Source organism: Rhyacophila brunnea, unplaced genomic scaffold (assembly GCF_057557595.1).
Source record: "Rhyacophila brunnea isolate RB1 unplaced genomic scaffold, BYU_Rbru_1.0 scaffold_5, whole genome shotgun sequence".
Taxonomy (NCBI): Eukaryota; Metazoa; Arthropoda; class Insecta; order Trichoptera; family Rhyacophilidae; genus Rhyacophila; species Rhyacophila brunnea.
Window position 1 is genome coordinate 33,665,145 of NW_028233170.1, and position 23,808 is coordinate 33,688,952.

At 36.4% G+C, this 23,808-nt stretch overlaps 1 protein-coding gene across 2 annotated transcripts in view; it reads left to right on the forward strand.

The window, feature by feature from the left end:
* Positions 1–23,808, forward strand: part of LOC147066339 (uncharacterized) — a 615,499-nt gene that overhangs the window by 536,352 nt on the left and 55,339 nt on the right. For both annotated transcript variants that reach the window (XM_085956118.1, XM_085956117.1), the window contains exon 3: positions 14,208–14,322. In XM_085956118.1, coding sequence (XP_085812244.1) covers positions 14,264–14,322 — 59 coding nt within the window. In that variant the 5' untranslated portion in view covers positions 14,208–14,263. The remainder of the gene's footprint in view (positions 1–14,207; positions 14,323–23,808) is intronic.

The following is a 23,808-nucleotide window of genomic DNA, read 5'->3' on the forward strand; positions in this document are numbered from 1 at the left end:
TCTTATTGTAAATATCCCTGGCTTTCCTGGTGATTTGTCTGACATGATTAACTATTTCTGAATTATTCCTGTCTATAGTGTTTGGAGAGAATTGTTTTGCTATGCTGACTGCAAATGCTTCAGCTTTGTCTATAGAAGAGTATACTGGGCCATTCGGTCCTTGAATATGTGTAATCTTCTGCCTGGTCTGTCTTAAGAGTTTTGTTAGGGACCAGTATGGTGGGCTGCCCTTGACTAAATTATTGACTTTTTGGCACCAGCTGGCGTCATCAAGTTCGGCTAATTCTTTCCTAATCTCTGGTATCAACCTGTTGTAAATCGTTTTGGATGCGCGGAGTTTTTGCTTCTGCCATTCCAAACGTGCTTTATTTTTCTCTCTGATTTTATCTTTAAGGCGCTGTGATATGTCTGGGCGGAGTGTATGATTTGATGGTCTAACTATAGTGGCTGCGTTTACGGCATCTAGTATTTCGCCCGTGAATGTCGCGACTGCGGAGTCTATGCTCTCCTCAGTGTTGAGAAGGGTTGGTTGCGTGAGCTTTTCCTCTAACGATGATTTAAAGTCTTCCCATGATGTTTGGGTTCTGATACGTCTGTTAATTGCTAGGACCACATTTGATGGGTCTCCTAAGTGTAAAAGTACCGGCTTGTGGTCTGAGGATAGTTCGTTAACTACGCTGATTTCGTGAATGAAATCAGTTTCCGCGAGTAAAGCAAAATCTAAAATAGAAGGTTGATGTGTGTTATTAGCTGGGTAGTGCGTGGGCTCAGATGGAGCGGCTAAGGTTATGTTATTATCGTCAGTGAATTCGTAGATCATTTTACCTCTGAAGTCTGAAGAGCGGCCACCCCAAGCTAAGTGCTTAGCGTTGAAATCGCCCGCAATGACTACTGAGGTAACGTTAGTGTCCAGTAGGCTATCTAGATCTGTTCTGGTAATAGAATCGTCCTTTTTGAAAGGAGGAACGTAGACTGACGTGAATTTAACGCTGCCGGAGGAGCGAGTATTAACTATGATTGAGCATGATTCTAGTGCCCGGCTTTGTGTGGTTGGAGGTGCCTCACAATGGTCTATATGAGACTTAATAAAAATAGCGGTTCCGCCGCCCCTGTTGGTTGGTCTGTCCGTTCTGTACGTGGTGTAGTTTGGAAAACGGATGCGGGAAGTAGGTTTAAGGTGGGTCTCGCTAACTAGGAGTATGTCGATGTCGTGATTGGATAGGAAATTGACGATTTCCCCCTTATCAATAATTAAGGTACCGCGAGCGTTCCAGATGGCCGTCTGTAGTGAGGCTGGATTGGTCTTAGTAGCCATTTTGCTGGACAAGTTTCATGGCTTGGGCTACCATGGCGGTAGCTTGCTCCATAGTTTTTTGCAATTGGATAATTGCAGTTGCCAGACTTTTTAGGTCTGAACTGGAGTTGGTGGAGGGCGAGTTGTTTGTAATCGGAAATTGGGTAGGGAGAGCGACTAACCTGTTATTAGTGTGCGTCGTCCTACCGCTGCGATGGTCCATTTGTTGGGGTCGTGTGTGGGTTTGGGCTTGGCGGGTCTCGTTCTGGGTAGGCTGGGTCGGCTGGGGTTGTCTCTGCCATGGGGGAGACGGCCAGGTTCGTCTGTGGTTGGGGTTGGTCTGTCCTGGGCGCGGGAATTTCGGGCAACCCCGGTAGTTTGCTGGATGAGGGCCAGCGCAGTTTGCGCATGTGGCCGGGCCCATCTCCCGAGTGTGATCGCACTCGTGAGTCCAATGGCTTTCTGCACATTTCACGCACTTTGGTGGTGCGTGGCAGTGGCTGCCCGAGTGGGCGAAGCCCTGGCATCGGTGGCATTGTCCGGTGGCTGTTTTTCTTCTTAGAGACTCCACCTTGATTTGGTGGTAAAGTAGAGTCTCTAGTTCGAATATACTCTTTCCCGCGTCGCTTTTTTCCAGGTCGACCAGTACAAGTGGTAACGGCTCCTGGTCGAATCTGCGGCGCATCCTCTGGACGGCAATTACCGGAAATTGAAGATCAATTAGTTCTTCTTTTACATCGTTGAGGTCCGTTTCTGTCGGTATACCTCTGATGACGGCCTTGTAGGTTTTCTCTTCCTCTGTCTTGTAAGAATTGAATGATATCCCTCTTTGGTCGAGGAACGCCACTGTTTTCCGGTATGTGATGATGTCATCGAAGTCGATACGAGTATTGTCCTTTTGTAACGTTGCAATACCTGGTGTAATGCCGGCCAGCTTCATGTCCTTAGCGATCGTTGTATAATCGCGTCTGGAGTGTAGTATTACTGGAGGGATTTTGGTTTTTTGGGCGTTTTTGGCGGGTTTTGCTGGTGGCGCTGCGGTATTTTGTTTTGGTGGAGTGTGATTTTTCGGAGCTGGCTTCTTTTTCTGAAGTTGCTGTGGTGACTTCTGAGTGGCGTTTGGGGTGGTCGGTTGCCTCTGTCGTTTGCGAACGGCTGAGGCGAAGGTGGTGTCGTCATTCAAGTCTTCATATTCAGAGTCATCTTGAGTGGCCGCTATCGTCTCTTGTGAGCTTGGCAGGGTCTCTAGTTTCTTCTGGGATGTTTCTCTCTTTGATTTCTTGATCTTGAAGTTGAAGTTTGGGGCGGCTGGATGGCTGGTCGATGGGGTGCGACATTGGGCTCTTGTCGTGGGGTCCATGCAGGGAGTTACCGTGTATGTGTTTACGGTTGTTAAATAACCAGAGCTGGTATGATGGCTTTGCCAGGTATTTATTTCACGGAGTTCGTAATGAGACTGGAATTGAATTATTGCTTGGACGACGATCACACTGTAGTAAGTTGACACGGTCGTGGTCTACAAAAAACTGCCCTTGTACCAATCACGGGTGACTGGTGGCTCATTAAATAGTTAAGCACCTGGATGACAACAATAAATAAGGATAGTAGGAATGAGATATGTTTGCGGATTTAAGAATTGGATTGGGATCATAATCGGCCCAACCAGTTTCTTATATTGATTTATAATACAAGCAGTTTTGTTAATCCCGTAATTCTAGTAAATTTAGTGGAAAGGTTGTACTATTCCTACATTTTATTAAACGTATGTTATTTTTAACATAAATCATAAAAAATGGAATACAAATTAATAATTACGGAATTTTAGAATCAAGAAAACGAAAGGGATCCCAGGTTTCCAGAGACTATTCAATATTTTCAAAAAATTAATATATTGATATAAAAGATGTGAACATATTAAAATAACGGAAGAAATGTGACTAGTTTCTATTTCAACAATGGTGAGTCCAGAAGGATTTAGTGTGGTATTTGTAATGACAAAAAATAAATATTATCTGGATTTTATTTGTAAATAAATATGTCATCAGTAGGTTTTTTAACCCGATGTATAATTATGGTCGAAACAATTTTTGGCCTAAGCATGCCTCGTTTGATTATTATGCATTTCAAAAGTCCCGCCATCCTCGCACAGTGCACAAAAATGTCAATAGAGATGCGCGATCTTTCGATGCTAGCACCCACGCTTCTCGTGGCAACTGTATCTTACCAATCTACCATTAAAATAGCTAAGGGTAGATAATTTTTTTTTTAATGTAACTAGCCCATTTTCTGCCATTTTCTCGTCCATTCTGTATCAAAATATTATAATAATATTATAATTAAATACAACAAATTTGTGTGTTCAGTTGTGACAAATTGAATTCGTAATGTTTAATGTCTAATGTCAATTCTATGTTTGAATAAAACCATTGTGGCCACTTGGAGACTTGTTTTTAAATGCACATAATCCTTATGAAGATTTATTCGGTCCTCTGTTGTCTGTTGTAAGGTAGCATGATGTCGTAAAAGTTTCAGTAAGTATATACTTGTTAAAAACTAATAATAAACATAATTAAGTTTTCACCTTATTTCGAATCTCCATATATTCTATAAATGGAAGAAATGGAGGCTCAAAATGAGGTGGAAACATAAATTAAATATATAAAAGATAAAGATAGAAATAATTACAAGATAAAAAGAACTTTTTATATACCTTGTTTTTAAATTTTCTGTTGAATTATTATGCTCAATATGCTCAAACTTGTACTTGATATGAAGTAAATAAAAAACAAACAAATATAGAATACTGAAATGTCATTTTGATTTCCATAGTAACGCATGATTTAGTTGCTAGGACCACCGCCTTAGCAACCAATAATAGTCTTTTACTTTTTACGGATTTTTCTGAAATAATTTTCCATACAAAACAGAATTAACTAAAAATGAATTCAATTCTGCTTAAAGATGGCTAAAAGTATTAAAAGAATGCATTGGCATCGTGTTCTGATATATTCTAAAAGTTTCAAATGTCTAGCTAGTCGGGAAGTTAGTTAAAAATCGATTGGAAGATTTGTACTGGACAAACAACCACCGGACAAACAAGAATACGAGCTAATAAAAACGTTGTAAAATACTAGCGATTGCGAAATATAATATGTAAAATGAAAATTTAATACATATTCGGCATTATATTTCATTCTTAAAATTTGTCGTGGAAACTTTCGAAAACAGTTTATTTAAATCATAATATGCAATCATAAAAAATATTAGGTAAAATATTTGACAATGCATATGGTTAACACACAATCCTCTTTAAAAGACTATTACAATATTTCCACAGAGTGTGCGTGTATCTACGCCCTACGCCTGAAGTGTAAGAGGCGAAAAAATGGAAGCACTTATTATAGTAATATTTACAATGCAGATCTGACGTTCGCCATTTGTAAAACGAAAAATCTGGAGTGGAAAATATGAAAAATACTGCATATTTATCTATGTCGTGCGGCAGAGTAAAATTTCCTCAGCCTACCGCATACCGTACCAGGGCTATGCATAATGTATGTGTGTTTCCGAAATAATAGCATGTTATTGATGATAAGTTTATGCTATCATGACATATCCGGTAATACGTATTAGATTTGTACTCCGTTGAACTTTTTGTGTGTAAAATATAATATCACGTCTAGGGTAATATTCGTATTTTGGATAAGCTCTCGGAATTATTACTTGACGCTTTGGTTTAAGTACTTTTTTTCATAAAAAAGTCATAAATAAATAATATTTACAATTTATACATTACTGAATACATAGTAATGCGGATACAATGAGTAGGTACTTATTGTAAAAGCTCTTTCATTGAATTGATAACAGTATGAACAATTTCATTTTGCGATTTACTATAGGGAGAAAGCTCCAGCAATTTCACAGTATTGAACTGCTAGTCAATAAAGACTAAAAATTAGGGTTGCCAAATATTTTCGAGACAATTTTGGGATACAGTATTGGAATTTTTAACTTAACGTTGTCACAGCTAGCCAATTTTTACTAGGATGACACTTGTATACCAACTATTTTCGGAATAAAATAAATTCCTTAAAAAATATGAAATAGAAACAGAATTATAAATATTTATGAAAACTTAGCAAATCGACATATTTCTCGATTTTATCGTAAATATTCTCACACTAAAATGATAAATATTTTTAAGAAAATATACACAAACAGTTTATTCAAAAGTTATGGCGTTTACAAGAATGCACGAGTTAACTCGTACATGGCCTGACGCGACATACATGCGTTGACGAGTAACGGATGGAGTAGACGGAAAAATAGTTTTCATAAGTCATCAATTGATTTTTTTCAAAATCAGATTAGTTATATATATTAGCTTTTTCGGTCCATCGATAAATTATCCATGCTATAAATCGTCAATTTTCCTTTCTAAAACAGAGGCTTTCTCTGAAAATCCAGGGACTTCTTTCATCCCAGATATGATTTAATCGGAATCCTGGGAGACTTCAATTCAGACACACTCCTAGTTGAACTGAGGTGATTGGCAACCTACGAAACATTTGTTTAATCTCAGTTTTAAACAAAAATATGGAGCATATATTATTATCTATTATATGTTTTACTCTCGGATTTGTATATATTAGCCCAATGCACCTTCCAGGGTTAGTCCGGCCTTATTCCGGACATATATCAACGTCAAATAAACATGATAGAGTACACTTGAGATGATATGGTAAAATGGCAGATATCTGATGAGTGACGACCAAGTCTGAAAGCGCGGCAGAATTGTCAGTAAGAAACACCCGCTTTAGTGCAAAACATGTCACTAAGATATAATGTCAACAAAATCCCATAAACTGAATAAAATTATAACTGATGAAACGATACTCTATTGAAAACCGACACGGTGAAGAAAAATACATCTGTCAATAAACCATATTAGAATTATAGTGATATTATACGTAGTTGTAACGAATGATGAAACTAAATACTTACATTGTTTTCTAAAAGAAAAAAACAGATTAAATTCATTACTCGACAGTGTTAAGTAGTTTAACCTTTAACCCCGTCGGGAAGGTTTATCCGTATATTTCAAAACTTCCACACTTTATACAAACCAATTGGAATGATGCACTGTTCCTCTTCACAAAAGAAAGATCATTAAAACTTTTCAAACTACTTCACATTACGCCAACTTTCCCGCGCTTTTACGCTCACCTGTTTGTCTACTTGAACACATCAACTTTACTATAATAACAGTTTGAAGTTTTTTATGTAAGTGATCCGTGATATTATTGTAACCGTATGTGATTCTTATTTAAATTCAAAAAAAGAACAATGTCCAGGGCCGTCTTCTTTATACCTACCAAGAAAACTATAGCGTGTCATTATTGTCATTGATATTAAATTTACATGTCGTTTTCAATGTATGTTTGGATCCAAAACATGCACTCAGTAGTTGAGCAAGTGACTAGCATCCATTTCAATTAATAAAATCTGCACCACATCGACAGGTGACCAATATCCACATCGAATTAGCTAATGAAACAAAAATGTCTACTTGTTTGTTTGTGTGTCGTAAAAATGTAATATATAATAATAATTATTTCCCGGTCAATGTACGTTATACAGGTTCTTAAATATTTTATATTTTAGTTAACATGCACTTCATACTATAGATATTTTTATAATTAACCATACTTTATATTTTTTGTGATATAAACATCACGTATTTATTATAAATGACCAAATGGGTCGTATGAACACCTAATAACATTTCTAGTAAAATCTGCCGAGCCCACTTATACTTTATACGGGCATAATATCATATAATGTTCCCCTTAGGAGAAACAGTGAAAATGATAATTCACCATGTTATTTATTGTATATTAGCAATATTTATCATAAGACCATCTTTTAATCAGGTTTTATACATTATTAATAATCGCTCATGATTTTTTTCCGTAATAAATACGCAAGTAAAAATAGTAAAAGACTGATTCGTATTATTAATTGTACGAATTTTACCCTAAGTTTATTTTGGTGTATCTAAAATCGTGATGAAAGCTCACTAAAAGCTTACTTGCCAACATTGTATAATTTGTGCAAAGTTCCTCAATATTTGTTTAGTAGTTTTTTTAGTTATAATGATTCGTGAGAATAGTATGTTGTTATCCGTACGCTAGACAAAAGCAAGCCCACATAATACGAGGCGATTATTTCTGTCACTCTACAGTTTACATAATATTGACTAAAAGTAAAACAGATACGATGTATAATTATTGTATTCAAATTATTAATAAAGACTTTGTGTGTCGCTATGTGGGCAGCCATAAGCCTCAATTCGTTCCTGTTGTATACTAATCAAATTCTATTCAATTTAGAACTTGACTCACTGTTTCAGAGCTGAATGTTTGAACCAAACGTAATTTGTTTTCATACAGTAGCGTATCATATTCGATTCTTTTAACAAAATAGTTAGTAACGTATGACGATTTACTTTATACAAACATAATTTTAGACTTATATTATTAGTCTTTTATTAGACTAGTATTATTGACAATTGCTTGCTATATATTCCATGATAGTAGTGATTCCGTTTATCAAATTGTATGTAGATCGACGTAGATAAAAATCGGGTTTTAATTAAATTTATTCACTCTACAAGCGAGATACAATATCTAATCATTGCAATTGAATATGAAGATTTAAGAAGAAGAACAGCAGTTTCTATTCTCGTAAAATGTTGGCAAATCTTATATTACGTACATAATATGTATATTACAGTATTTTGATGATGTTTGCAGAAAATCGCTAGTGTGTTGAATTGATAGACACTTAAGGCTATACCTCAGTTGAGGCATGGTCTAAAAAGATCGTGGCTAGGCGATGCGCGGATTGCTGGTGCAAATGACGCATGCTGAACGAAATATAATGTGTCTTATAAATCCAACATGCGTCCATTTAATTTTCTGTTTATTGCTCTATTAGTAACAATAATAATGTATTCATTGACATGTTTTCTTTTTCAAGTAAATGGGTAACGTTTTTAGTCATCATTACACGATTTAAGAATTAATACCCCCGTCGCCATCACGAAACAAATTGACTTATTCACACCTCGACGTTCGCTCTCCGAATGGCAGCGAGTCCAAAATTTCGTCGCGCCTATAGTTGAAAATTATTGTCCGTTTCACTGATGTATCGTCTTAAAAATAACATTATATGCCTTGGCAGCACTGAAACGTGGCGACTTGTTTTGTGGTTGTATTACTAGTAGTTTGATATGGCGTCGACGGTGCTTGCTAATGAATCTAATCAAGGAAACGAGCCTTCTAAAAGATGTATCATTAGAATTCTGTACGTGTTTATATGCTAGTCAGAAGGAAAAATGATGATTTGGAGAGAGAAAAACGTCGAGGATCGATACGGAAGAGGAAGGTCGCCTATTCGCTCGTCGAACCAGTGGCGATTTTCTTTGACGTAGATGACGTAATTGAATCATCAGAAGAGTTAAAAAATAAATTCCAAATAGTTCAAACTAGTTATACAATCATTAAATTATATATACTAAAATCTAAATTGTTATTTTAATACGATCAATCTATGTGTTGGGCCTCTACGTCACCAAACGCGCCACCGGGTTCGACTAAACGACGGACTCTAGTACCTATAGTATCTTAGTACCTTCAGCTATGCGGAGTGCAGAATTCATAAGATGGCTGGAGAAATATAACTAGAACATTTAAATTGAGACACGATTCTCGACAGTGAAAAAAAACGAATATAACAAAGAAAACTACAAATTTTATATTTACTATCGCTTCATTGTAGGCGTTAGGTATTTCTTTATCTAAGTACAGCCCTTAAAAATTAATCTAAGAGTTTAAAAGTATTATATTTGATATAAATGAATCTGGAATTTCAAATGACTTTCAGGTAATTAAATTATTAGCGTTATTAACTTTTCTCAGCAATTTTTAAATAGAAGAAGATTTTCTTTAACGATTATGGACTAAACTTAAAAATGACGTCACTGCAGTGGCTCCAGTGTTACCCATAGCCAATTAATACGTTCATCGATAATAATTAACTCCCAGCTAATGACGTTATTCTGGCGGAAACAAGCTTCAGTTCGCATCATCCCCGTTTGAGCAGGAATCCCCATTCTGCCGCGCTTCCAGCGGCATCTATTTACCGGAAGTCTATTAGACCGGAAACGCTTCCGTTTCAAACTCTATCCATAGCCTATGCGCGGGTATATTTATCTCCTTTTATTTTCTTTTCCATTCAGCGTTCGGAGATAAGCAGACAGATATAACAGGATATAGCGTTGGAAGGTGTGTTTCTACGGCGTATCGGAACGGCTATGTAAGGTGTGCAGCAAGGCTTTCATATAATATAGCTTACTGCTTTGCCGTTTTCAGCTAGGTATTATTCGTACAAACTATAATTCAATATATAGAATGTTATATTTTCAAATATTGTGAATTATTCATTGAATAAAAGAAATAGTTTACCAAATATTATAAGCAATAGGTACGTTATCATTGCCAAAAATGTCGTACTTAGACATTTACTTCATCGTGTCACGCTCCAGACTCAGGACATTGGTCAAACATAAGTCTCGTAAAGTCCCGTGCCTCTTGCCTTGTCGACCCTGCATCGCGTAGATCATTCTTGTAGCATCACTTCAAAGGTAGGGAGGGTTAGTTACGTCAAACCGGAGAGCGTGAACGGAATCGCCTCGTATATACAGACAAATTTAGAAGCTTCTATCACCTACCCAATTTGATATTGAAGAAAAATAATAATCACGATGGCCGAGCGGCTTAAGCGTTGGGTTATAATGTCGTAGGTCCCAGGTTCAAATCCTGGGTCTGGCAAATACACATATTGTTTTTCAATTTGTGTTTGGAGTCAGAGTATGGACCTAATAGGTTTTGCAAGTGGCTAACATCCATTTCTCGTGAAAACAAAAATCTGTTAATACAACCACCACTCTGTGGAGGCCCATATGATCCTCTAAGGATCGAACATTGTAAAGTAGTAGTAGTAATCACTGTATGAATACTTTCCACAACAATAAAGGGTCATCCATATAAGATGTCACATCCTAGGGGAAGAGGGGGCCTAATATAACGTAATGATTTGTTGGTGAAGGGGACAGAGGGGTTGCAAATATGTGACGTCATAAAACATAAGAATACAAAAATTATGAATTTAAAATGTGGATGGAAAATCAAAACTAGGGAAGAATTAAAAAATGCGACGTAATTTAGACAGAGGATACCTTATAGATTTTGTGATGAAGTGTCATGATTGAGGAAGGAGTGGGTAGCCATTTGTGGACGACCCTTAATAACATATGTTGACGATAACACAGATCGGTGCATCTTTAAAATAAAATTGAAGATATAGAAAAATTTTATCTTTAAAACCAAGCTAATATTTTTTTCTTTTTATCCATTTATAAATAATGCGATAACCATGATGTAAATAAATTAGCGGTGAACAATCCTGAAATTTGTATATAATATTTCAAAGCTCTCTTTTCGCCTGCGGCCAACTGTCCGAGACGGTCAAATTTCCGTGAACCGCCTTTTTGTGATTACATCCGTCACCAAGGGCTGACGTGTCTGCCCGCACCAATGAAGTCACCCATATGATCCGCCGGAGACATCTCTTCACAAAATACAACGGCCGGGACACTTGAGCTTTGGTCAGGGGCCACGCCTCCAAAACTAATATTATATCAAGTGCTAAATATTCATAATTATTTTTAAGTTTATGAAATAACTATAATCATTTTTTTTTCTTCTTTAAATAATAAATTTGGTACGTTAACTAAACTATGAAAATAGTGGTAAGATTGCAATTTTGAAAAAGATAATATGTTCAATTTAATAATTACATTATACATTTGTCTTGATTCGTCTATTTTTTTTAAATTATTAATAACCATGTCCTTGATTTTTCATACAAGGTGGTTGTTAGTAATTTTGAACAATCACAAACAGCCAGGCTTTAAGAAAATCACAAATATATTGTGTCCTCACCGGGGTCGAACCCAGAGCTTTCGGATGGAAGGCCAACGCCTTAAGTACTGCACCACGAGAGCCGCCCGATTTATCTATTATTCGACTCAACTAGTCTCGATGTGTCTGTCTATAAACCATGAGAGAAAAATATAATTATGTAAATGTGTAGGAGAAAGTGAGACAAAGAGAGGACGTATTAAAAGAGGTAAAGTGAGATAAAACATACACGTATTTTTAAATGAACTACGTTAAAGTGCCCACCACCACCCGTCATATATGCACAACCGTGGATATGCACGGCCGCTTTCTATGACGCTTTAAACGTGTCTGAAAGAAGTGATTTTAAGTGCTCATTCCGTCCCGAGACGGAGCTGCACGGGACTGATGCTGCAACCATGCACCGTAGTGCTGAAAGAAGAAAGTTAAGAAAGAAAATGTTTGTTTTTGGACTGGCTCTGCTGTCCGCTGACGTTAAGCGCTTTGTGTACCCGCATACTGAGTGTCACGAATTGAAATGGATGAGTCTACAGAAGAGTCGGGACTATCCCGCTCCCCATACGACGCTGCAAATTTCTCAAATGCCGCAAAGTTGGCCTCGGTTGCTACCAGATCTCCATGACCAATTGGGCCCGTGTGAGGACGGACCCTGGCAAACAGCTCCGCTCTTTCGAATTCCATAAGCGGGCAATCCCAGAGGATGTGTTCAACATCTTGGTGGTCATGCCCGCAGGTACAACCCGGCCCATCTACTATCAAGCCAAACTCGTGGAGTCTGGCGGCGAAGTTGCCATGGCCGGTGAGGAACTGGCTAATCCAGTGCGAAGGTTGGAGTCTTCTAGTTTGGTGCCTGCAGAATACGTCTGGAAAAAAACGGTAAGTGTGCCGCCCCTTGGGGGAGGCGGTCCACCTCGCCTGCCATGCCGCAAATGCGGTCTTGTACACAATGTCACTTACAGTCTTCCTGTAAGGAACGTCCTCGGATCTCTGCGGTGGTGTCAGATGGACACCGGCGAGTATTGTGCTGATCCCCCTCAAGAGGAGGGTGATCGATCCTCTGACTTGGACGTGCAGATCGAGGGGTAGCACCCCCGCGAGTACGGCAAGCGCGTCAGTAGAAGTTGTGCGGTAGGCTTTGGTAAGCGAGATCAGCGCAAGTCGCTGCCCGCTTAATAGTGCGCGTCTCACGAGAGTTAAGGAGTTTACTCGAGAATGCCAAATGCTGGAGGCGTAACCGGCAATTCCCATGAAAATTGCGCCGTATGCAACCTTAAGGGCTCTAGGCTTAAGTCCCCAATTGCTGCCCGCCATTCGGGCCATTCTCTGATAGGCCGAATTGGCCTTAGAGACGGCCGTCTTGGCGTGGTGAACGAAAGACAGCTTGTCATCAAGAATTACTCCCAGATACGTAACCCTTTCGGAGAAACGCACTGAGGTCTGGCCAAAACGAACCGTGGGCGGCCGTCGAGTTATGTTGACCCGAGAACTACCCCTGAGGAGGACAGCTTCCGTTTTGCTCGGGGCAAAGGTCAGCTTGTTCAGCAACCCCCAATTAAGGATTCTGCCCAAGGCGTCCGTGGCTGCACGCTCAAGTGCCGGTCGGCTGGTCGCCCCAACAAGCAGGAGCAAGTCGTCGGCGTACGCAACGAGCGTGCAGCCCGGAGGCAGTGGCAGGGACAGAACGTCGTCAAACAGAATGTTCCACAGAAGGGGTCCCAGGACGGAGCCCTGGGGACACCCCATGGTGGTCCTCCTGTGAATCAGGCTGGGGCCGGAGTCGTAGGTTATCTCCCTATTGCTGAAGTAGCTTTGAACTAAGGCAAAGAGGACCCCGGGGATCTGTTTCAGCCTAAGCTTTGCCAGAACCAAGGGCCACCACGCAGTATCAAACGCGCCCGCTATGTCGAGAAAAATCCCGGCAACGAGGTCCTTGCCAGAGCTCTCCACAGAATCGATCACAAAGCGAATCGCATCCTCGGTGGACTTTCCGGGTCTAAACCCAAATTGTCTTTGCGAGATTGGACAGTTTTCCGACAGGTGGGACTCAATCCTGCTGTTTATCAATCTTTCCAATATCTTCCCGAAGACGGGAAGGAGCGTAATCGGTCTATACGCTTTCGGGTCACAAGGAGGGCGACTGCCGGCTTTGGGGATCACCGTGAGATGACCCTTTTTCCAGCAGTCGGGGAATATACCACTACTCATGCATTCTTTGTAGAGTTGCGTGATCTCGTGTGAGGCAAGAGACCACGCCCTTCTCGCTAGCGCGTTATCTATGCAGTCAAGCCCCGGGGCTTTGCCAATCGGGAGGCTGGCAAACAGGATCCCTAGCTCGGACATGGTAGTGGCTGCGGATCGCGGAGTGAACTGACACAAATAAAGGAATCATCTTTTTTTAAATCGGGTCATGAAAGATAGAATGATACTCTCAAAATTGTTTGATAGATACTTAACGCATTCGCTGCTGAGTAGATAATGACTTTTTAATTAGCACCTTTAAAATGCACGTTAATTACATCGATCGGCCGCCTGGTCATTACGCGCATGTGCGTCTTCAGCGTCCAAAGTATTAAAGTGACTAGAATATCGAGTATATAAAAAGTATTTAAACGATATTGCAATTGATGTGTGACAGATTGACGAAAAAGTATAAATAACTAAGGTTTCGGACAGGAAACATATATCTCTGAAAATGTCAATTTCTATAAGAATCTTGATTCAAATTAAAGAGATTGAAAATAATTTGTGTTGCACTGACACCTGGTATTTTTTTTCTAGTTGATAATAATATTATTATCAACTACAAAAAAATTATTATAAACAATCATGTTTCCTGTAGATTAATATGCGATTTTATTTTGTTACAGTGGACACAACGGCCCAATATGATGCAGCGAGAGCTTATCTGAAAGAATTGGATATAATGTCAAACGTCTGGATTGGTCTCATCAAAAGTAACGAGGAAGGAGGCTTTAGTTGGACGTAAGTATATAATATACATAATAATTAAATAACATCTATGTATATAATAGATATGTTATCATTGGGAGAATACCATACACGATTGATATTCTAAACTGAAAAAAATATATATAAATGAATTTTATATGCAATCAATCTGACGTATATACCTAGTAAATACATTTTAGAGGGCTACTTTTATGAAAGTATAGTACTTACTTTTCACCCTGTCACGCCCCAGCATAGGACATAGAGCAAACACAGGGTACCGCCACTTTTCGTGCCTTCTGCCATGTGCAACCTGCGTAGAGTAAATCGCTTTTATAGTACTGCTGCAGGGTGATGGAGGGTCGGCCATGGCGATGGAACTCTTGAGATTGTGCCACAATATTACAGTGTCGCATTCTCTGGCGGCATTCAGCCATGTGAAGCGTCTCTTCATGACTATTTAAATCACCGAGAGCTGCCGGAGAGATTTCGGAGATTCTCAAAGCTCAAAAGTCGAGACTTTTTGGAGCCTGGTAAGATACCATGTCTTACTGGCATGCAGGAGTACCAGGCAGCATGAAAGCGTTGACCAAACGACATTAAGTCCTCACATAATACAGCCTTGACTTATTACGCAACTCCATGTTGGCTAAATAAACCCATGCGAATGCAGATTCGAAATTAGTATAACATTTCTCAATTTATTCTTTAGCTATAATTTTATATATCATCTACATGTATACGTTTTTCACTCACCAATACCAGGGCACATTTCATTTCCTTTGAAGCTCTACTCTGTGTCACTCAAATTTGGGACATTATACCTACAATCAGTGTTGCCAACCGTACTATAATAATTATAGTACAGTACTATAATTTTGAATCCGCGAAAAATGTAAAATACTATAAGTTTGCGCAAATAACACAATACTATAATTTTGAAGGATTCGAGACGAAAAATGTTCCTATACTATAGTTTTTTCAGAAATACTATAATTTTTACCCTTTTGTACTATAATCAACATAGAAAAAGATGGCAACACTGCCTACAATACTAAATTTATATCTGCTCGCTTAATAACTATTACAACGCAATCATGTCGGTCGAGATTTTGTAGTCGAAGATCGAATTATGGAATTTACCCATAAATACGTCATTATTTGTATTATTGAAGTTTTCTTTCTTATTTTAGTACCGTCTTCCATTGAAGGTTGACGACCAAAATACAATACATCTCCCTATTTTAGGCTCACTAATGCCTTGGAAATTAAGCCACTTATGGAAGCTGCGTAGCCAAGATAATCACATTATGCCTACTCATTTATTGTGTTCTATTTTTTCCAGCATTATCAACTGGACTAAATCATGGGTAATTCTTATTGCGGAAATTATAGCTGAAGTATGCAGACTTATTGTTCTTGATAAGTTCTCATAGTACCTTGTATATCCGTCTTAAAACCTCCTCATTTGTAATAAATATTTGTGTCAATAAGGTGATTTAATGCTATATTCCTGTAAAATTCCAGTACCTTACATTGAACGATGACCAAAAGTCTAATATTGACTATCATATTAGCATGCACAGCTTGAAATATATTCGTTCTGCTTTGATCAAAGCAAAATTTAACTTTTTTCGAAAAACTTGAAAGAATATTTAAGACAGGTAAAGCCATCAAAATAAGCGCATAAATTGATTACAAAATATTTCCTAGTAGCGGTAGGTCTAACGTAAAAGAACCATGTAATAAGTATACATAATATTATAATATAACGGTTGCAGGTGAATAAAGTATGAGGTGAACTTTGATATTTCTTTGGAGCATCGCTCTCCACATCTGTAGCAAAGAAGCCGTTTGAACTAAATAGAATATCAAAAGGTGAAGTTTCCTTCCTAGAATTTTATTCGTTAAAGCGGGTAGAAGCTGTTCGATAAAACTCAGTGCAAAAGCTGAAATCCAACGGTGAAATATTAGCGAGAAAACTTATTTTTTATATTAATTTTTACTACGTACTTTCTTTCCTGTAAGTTAAAAATAAATATTCTAAATCAGTCACGAACAACCTTTCGTCAGACTTAACTAATTCGCTGCTGACTAGATAATATTTTTTTAATTACCACCTTTAAAATGCACGTTAATTACATCGATCGGTCGCCAGGTCATTACGCGCCAGGTGCGTCTTCAGCGTCCAAATTATTAATCCGTTTCCTAAATGTTATCAGGCAGTATGAAGAACAATAATTATTATTAGTACATATTACGTACCAAATCCACATTTCCACTCTACAGAATTTACATACTTGCAAGATGAAGTCAATGCCAGCTCTAGTAAGATCACTTACATTGCATTCTTGCATCAATGGTCATCGTTTTATTAACAATGTTTTGATTTCTTCTAAAAGTGAAAAGTCATATTGTTTCCACCAAATTTAGCTGGTGTATAATGCAGTATTATGCGATAAATATGTTATCGTGGTATTTTGCTAGGACAGTAGTCGGCAAACCGTGGCTCGCGAGCCACGTGCGGCTCTTTGGCCCCTTGAGTGCGGCTCTGACACAAATGCCCTCTGCCCTATTTGACTTGGCTACAAAGAAGAAGAAAAGAAAAACGGAAGACGAAAACCGTGAATTTAAAGTTGAATGGACCCAGACTTTCGCATTTATTCAAAACTTAAATGTCCTGGCTACCGAGCTGTATTATTCGTCGGGAAAAATTGGCGCATAACATGAAGTCAAATTTGGAGAGACACTTTACAACAACACACGCCCTGTCACGTCATTTAGCACTAAATATCCTGTCGGTGATGCAAGGAAGAAAGCAGTTGAGGAACTTTAGATGAGTCAAGAGAAATCAAGTTCTGTATTTAATTACTGAATATAATCTTCCAACAATGTTAATGGTATTGCAAGTTTTGTGGTTAGTAAAGTGATTTCTAAGAGAGGAATTATTCAAGAGTAAATTGAGAAGTCGTTTTATTGATGAAAACCTGAAATCGTGCTAAAAATTAAAAACAACAACATGCAAACTTGACTTCTTAAACTTTCCAAGGAGATGCAAGACCATTATTCACATTGAGGGTTTGTCAGTCATTGTCATGATTTAATTTAATGGATACCATACTTACAATTTAATTTTTATCAATAAATAAGATCATTATTGCGTATGATATCAAGTTTTATTAAATTAATAAACAGTGTACCTACATATTATATAATTTATGTTTAAGAAAAATAAATCTCAATCACTGTACTGTTAATATTTGGCTCTGTTGACTAATGAGTTTGCCGACCACTGTGCTAGGAGAAACACCACCCCAATATTTTCCCCAATCATTTCTTGTCAACCAATCATAAGTGTTTCTACACAGAAATACTATCAAATAGTTTTCCAGAATATTTAAGCAAATTTACAAAAATCAATAATGCTGAACCCATTGTACTACTTACTATTGTTACATATTTTCTAAACGCACTAACTCATCTCCTATCCTGCCAATTTCTTGCTAAAAGTTACCGGATTTTTAATCGATATATGCTCGGACTTGGTTGTAACACAATAATTTTTTTATCAACAGATAAAATAAATTTACCATATTTTAGGTACTTAGTTATTACGAAATGCTAATATTTTGTTCCTATGCGACTCGCGGACCGCTGGTTAAGCACTACGATTATATGTAAATTTTTTCTACAAACAAAATCGTTATTAAAATATGTACCTAATAAATATTGAAGACATGTGTCGTATATAAATAATTATAAATACTAAAACTTTCTTTATTGTACATGTTTAAAAGATTATCGCTCCAGATCTCCATAATATGAAGAGATCTCAACAGTGTTTATCATAAAAATTGTGTGAACGGAAAAAAATTATGATAACTGAAAACACTAATCCAATGTATATCCAATGTATATACACATATTATATTAACGGGAAATACACTTTGCGTTACCACATAGAAAAAAGGGTAATTTCCACACAAATATAATATGTGTTCGTTATTCATATATTCGAAGACAACAAAACAATAAAATATCATTCTACGTACACGTAGGTACACTTAAAAAAACTAATGATTCCAGCTTGTATAAAATTACTTAAATCTGATGTCAAGTCCTTAGGCCCTCCTCCCACGGAGCAACTGAAGTCCGACGGGACTGAAACTAAAATTCCAACCAGTATCTAGCTAATGTATTTCAATGGCGGCTCGCTGACGGCGAGACTGGAATCTCTCAGTTTCAAAATGGTCGCGAAGAGACGCGACATGCTAGTCGCGCGGTCTCTCAAGTTTCCAGTCACCGTAAAACAGTGGAACGAACATCATTAGATTCGGTGAAAAATCATATTTTCTTACCAAAATTGGTAGCACTGCGAACAAGTATCATGCTATAAAAACTATTAACAACCCAAGACGTCAAAAGTACAAGATAAGCAACATTGAAATAATCAAATGACGCCTGTACACGTGCATGGAATAACTGTCGGCAATTTTGCTTATTTTAAACTGTCATGACAACTGTTTACACGTAAAAGTGCTGACTGTCTCTCCAATCTCATTCTTCAAGAGTAAGCGAGACGCTAGGTTCTCATTTTATACTACTATCTGACAGGTCGTATTGAAAATCGGAGCTCAAAATGAGTAGTTCGTTTTTTACCGGCATGTTCTCCCCTATCGCTCTACTGCGCAGGCGCAGATCGAAATTAATCTTACTTGCGCGCAATAAATCATCACAATTGGAATCTTCCAATCTTGTTTGATTTATGCACACAATCTTGCCAACTGCAGGATAATACATGTTTCCCCATACATTTTCTTACTGTGCACAGTACATCCATGCACGTGTAAACGGGGTATAATTCTATTCAAGTAAACGCAGCAGCGTGCGTGTTGTCGGTTTTTGTACAAAACAGCTGATGGTCCAGTTTGACAGTTTGAGGTTATGTAATTATTATTTCAAGTGGCTTCAATAGCGCCGTGTGCGAAGCATCACATTGGTCAGTTTATGAGTACCATCACCAACCAGTTCCGCCAGATTTCAGTTGCGCCGTGGGAGGAGGGCCTTAATGTTGAAGAAAGGGTGATTTTTATTCCGCTGAAACAACTAGAAGTACAACATTATGTAGATAGTGCCATTAGTACCTACTTGTACAATATACAATGTCAGTATACTTAATCATTATTCCTACTTTATACATACTAATGATACTAATGCCTGTTGAAGTGAAGTAGTCGATGGTTAACTTAAAAAAACGTTCGTACGGGACTTGAAGTTGGCTTTTGTTACATTTTCAGTACTTTCCTGATAAACATGAAAAAGACAACATCATATTTTGCTTGTCTTTTCCGAACTCTCCATTTTCTATATTTGCGAACCGTGGAGTCGCTTCAGATGGTCAAATCATATGGTTCACAATCCTTATCATAAAGTACCGACGAAGAAGCAAAAATAAAGTCTGTTAAGAAATTGGTATAGAGATGATAAAGGTGACTGCAACAAAAAATCTTAATTTATTATTCTTATTTAGATAAATTCACATTTTCTCTGTAGTACAAAAATAGTATAACGGGTAACTCTCTTATAATTGAATTGTAGCGAATTACTTTTTTGGATGTCTCCTCGTTCAAATTTTCCGGCCTAATTGTGTTATAACGAAAAGTCTAATTTGCAATTTAGTTCTATCTTGTCCGAAGTAATCGCCTTAAGGGGGGACATGCTCGTCGAAGGTCAAAATTGAGTTTTTATTGTATTTTCAAACCATGATCCTGGACACTCCTTAAACGTTGTAGATAATCTATTTATATAATTTTGAAGCCTTATTATCCTTTATAGTTATTTTAAACATTTGATGACTGCATGAAGTATTTTTGTTACATAAAATAGTATTCTTTTAAACCTCTCGCTCTAATGTTTTAGAATATAGTCATATTTCGGTACAGAACTGTGCAGTGGTGTTAAGATTTTTTACATTTATTAATTTTTAAACGCATTTATAAAACCATTAGTATAATTTATTACGAGATAATTTTTGTAAAATATTCACGATAAAAAATTATTTTGATAATCTCTGTGATCCCAAATTTGACAAGAATTAGGCATTTTATTATTCAAAAAATCGGCAAGATTAACACATTTGAAGATGATTCTAAAGATATTTATTATAAGCTATGTCTTTGACCATTCAAGTGTGATAAAAATATTATGAATAATGATTGCTTTATAATAATTATTGACCTAAGAATAAGGTAGTGTTTTTTTGAAATACGCCATTTCTTTTGTCATTCCCTAGTGGTTAAGCTACAACATACGGCCGTAGCCATAAAATGACAAACTATAATTAAAGTAGGAAGTAAAATTATGTTAACGCGCGTGTTTGAACATGTACCTAACCGAATTTTTTTTTATTTTTTTTTAAACGGTACATGTTCAAACACGCGCGTCAATATCATTTTACTCTTTACTTCAATTATAGTTTGTCAATTTATGGCTACGGCCGTATGTTGTAGCTTAACCACTGGGGAATGACAAAAGAAATGGCGTATTTCAAAAAAACACTACCTTATTCTTAGGTCAATAATTATTATAAAGCAATCATTATTCATAAGATGTTTATCACACTTGAATGGTCAAAGACATAGCTTATAATAAATATCTTTAGAATCATCTTCAAATGTGTTAATCTTGCCGATTTTTTTAATAATAAAATGCCTAATTCTTGTCAAATTTGGGATCACAGAGATTATCAATATAATTTTTTATCGTGAATATTTTACAAAAATTATCTCAAAATAAATTATGCTAATGGTTTTATAAATGCGTTTAAAAATTAATAAATGTAAAAAATCTTAACACCACTGCACAGTTATGTACCGAAATATGACTATATTCTAAAACATTAGAGCGAGAGGTTTAAAAGAATACTATTTTATGTAACAAAAATACTTCATGCAGTCATCAAATGTTTAAAATAACTATAAAGGATAATAAGGCTTCAAAATTATATAAATAGATTATCTACAACGTTTAAGGAGTGTCCAGGATCATGGTTTGAAAATACAATAAAAACTCAATTTTGACCTTCGACGAGCATGTCCCCCCTTAATACGACTATTCTAGCAAATGTTGCTTGCTTTTACGAAACAATTCATTATTGCCTGAAACGCCCTTACACGTTACACAGCCATTTATTTCTCATCACATTTTCTTATTATTTCTTGACATCAGCGTTGAACCTTTTTAATTCAACGTTTTTCTGAAGCCCCCCAATACATAGTAGTACCCACTTATTGTATTTTATTACCACGTTTTTTTTACCCCGTATTCTTGTTTGTCCGGTGGTTGTTTATCCAGTACAAATCTTGCAATCGATTTTCACTAACTTTCCGACTAGCTAGACATTTTAAACTTTTAGAATATATCAGAACACGATGCCAATGCATTCTTTTAATACTTTTAGCTATCTTTAAGTAGAATTGAATTCATTTTCAGTTAATTCTGTTTTGTATGAAAAGTTATTTCGGAAGAAATCCGTAATCCAATCCACTATTATTGGTTGCTAAGGGGGTGGTCCTAGCAACTAAATTATTAATATATACGTGCGTTACTATCGAAATCAAAATGACATTTCAGTATTCTATATTTGTTTGTTTGTTGCAAAATAGCAAAAAAATGATTTGTTGACAATTGCCTCATCTGTCCTAAATTATTAATACATGGAATTAATTGTTGAATTAATAATACATTGAATTAATAATTAAATGATTCAACAGAAAATTTAAAAATGTGGTATATAAAAAGTTCTTTTTATCTTGTTAATCTTTTAAATGGGAAATATGTGATCATAAGATAATGTTATATTAAACCATTTTAAATTACAAATATCGTGTCAAAGACATAATGCAAAATACTGCAATATCTTCAATGATATTTGACCATGTCTACCAAAATATGGCTTTATTCTCAATTTAAAATGACGACGTTTATAATATGCACGTGGTATTAATATATATTATGTGATTATCAAAGTCGACTTCTAGCATGAGAAAAGACAAATTATCATAATGACATATACATATTTACTATAAAATATATAGCATAGTGGGTGTCCACCAGAGCTCTAAATAGACCAGAGCACATGGTAACGACGTTCCGGTTCATGAAGTCCCCAAAAATATCGCTCCGTCTCGTGGAAAAAATAATTTGACCATCTGAGTTAGATAAGCCATATAATAATACAAAAATTAACACACTTATTTTTATGAAATGTAAATAAAATTAAGTAGATAACTCCGTTAATATTTTTGGAAAAATATTTAGCGCTCTGGTTCGTAAAATTTTCAATTTTGAGCACTGGTGTCCACCCTTTTGACTTCTGTACGCTACAGTGAGTTTTGATTCTTTTGAAACATACAGAAAATCTATACAGGGGTCGACAGTTTTTTTAGCTTTTCTTCTATCAAAAAAATCTTCAGTATAATCATGTGATCAATTCCACCCAAAAAAATATTTTCCCACGTAAGATTTTTGAAATAAAGTAAAAAAACTAAATTTTTAAAACTAGAAGCACATGAATAGCTTCCTATAGTCATACGCGGCCCACGGACTGGGGATGGACATGCCTGGTTTACAGATTGTTTTGACTAAAATTCCAAATATAACCCAAATTATTTATTTTCTACCGCTATACGACACCTGGGCCCTTAACATAGAAATTGAAAAATTTGCGTTTTATAATATAATATGTAGATATCTAATGTATTGTTAGTCAGCCTTGTGTAGGTAGATTTTTTTAAGAACCGATCTCAGTTGAAGGTCGCTTAAACGACCACATAAAAAAATGACGGCTTGAAAAATGAACATAGCATTTTTTTTTCGTTGTAGAAAGATTTTGATTATACCAAATATTCAATTTTATATTGGAAAACGATATTATATACCACATTGCACCCTCATTATTTCTAAATTTGAGGGTAGGTGTGCAGACATACCCTGCGTAACATATGTTCGTGAAACTGATATGTATTTATATGTGCCTAGTATTATTAATGTTATGTATTATTATTTCTTTTATATGATATTGTTAGCTTTTAGGTTATTAAATATTACATTGTATCATAGAAAATCATGAATATTTTCCATATTTAATTTCAATTTTTTTGAGATTTCTTTGTAGTAATTATTTATGACTTTAAACTTAGTATTCCAGCTGAATTTACTATCTAAGTATAGTAATTTGTTAGAGATAACTCTGCCAAAAAGCTGACCTTTTGGTTATGTTTAAAACCGTAAATTCAATTTTCGATAATTCCGTAAATTCGAATCATTCAGTATATTTTTTTAAGCCAACTTCTCTGTTTATTCTTCAAAGCCAAGGATTCATTCTCTTTTTAACAGTTATATTGACATGTTCAATACTTTCGTTCAAGCGCTCAAATACTGCATTAAATGATTGTCTACTTACTCAACTTGTTTTCATAAGTCGATATGCTGTTTTTACGTTATTGTTATTTTTCTTCT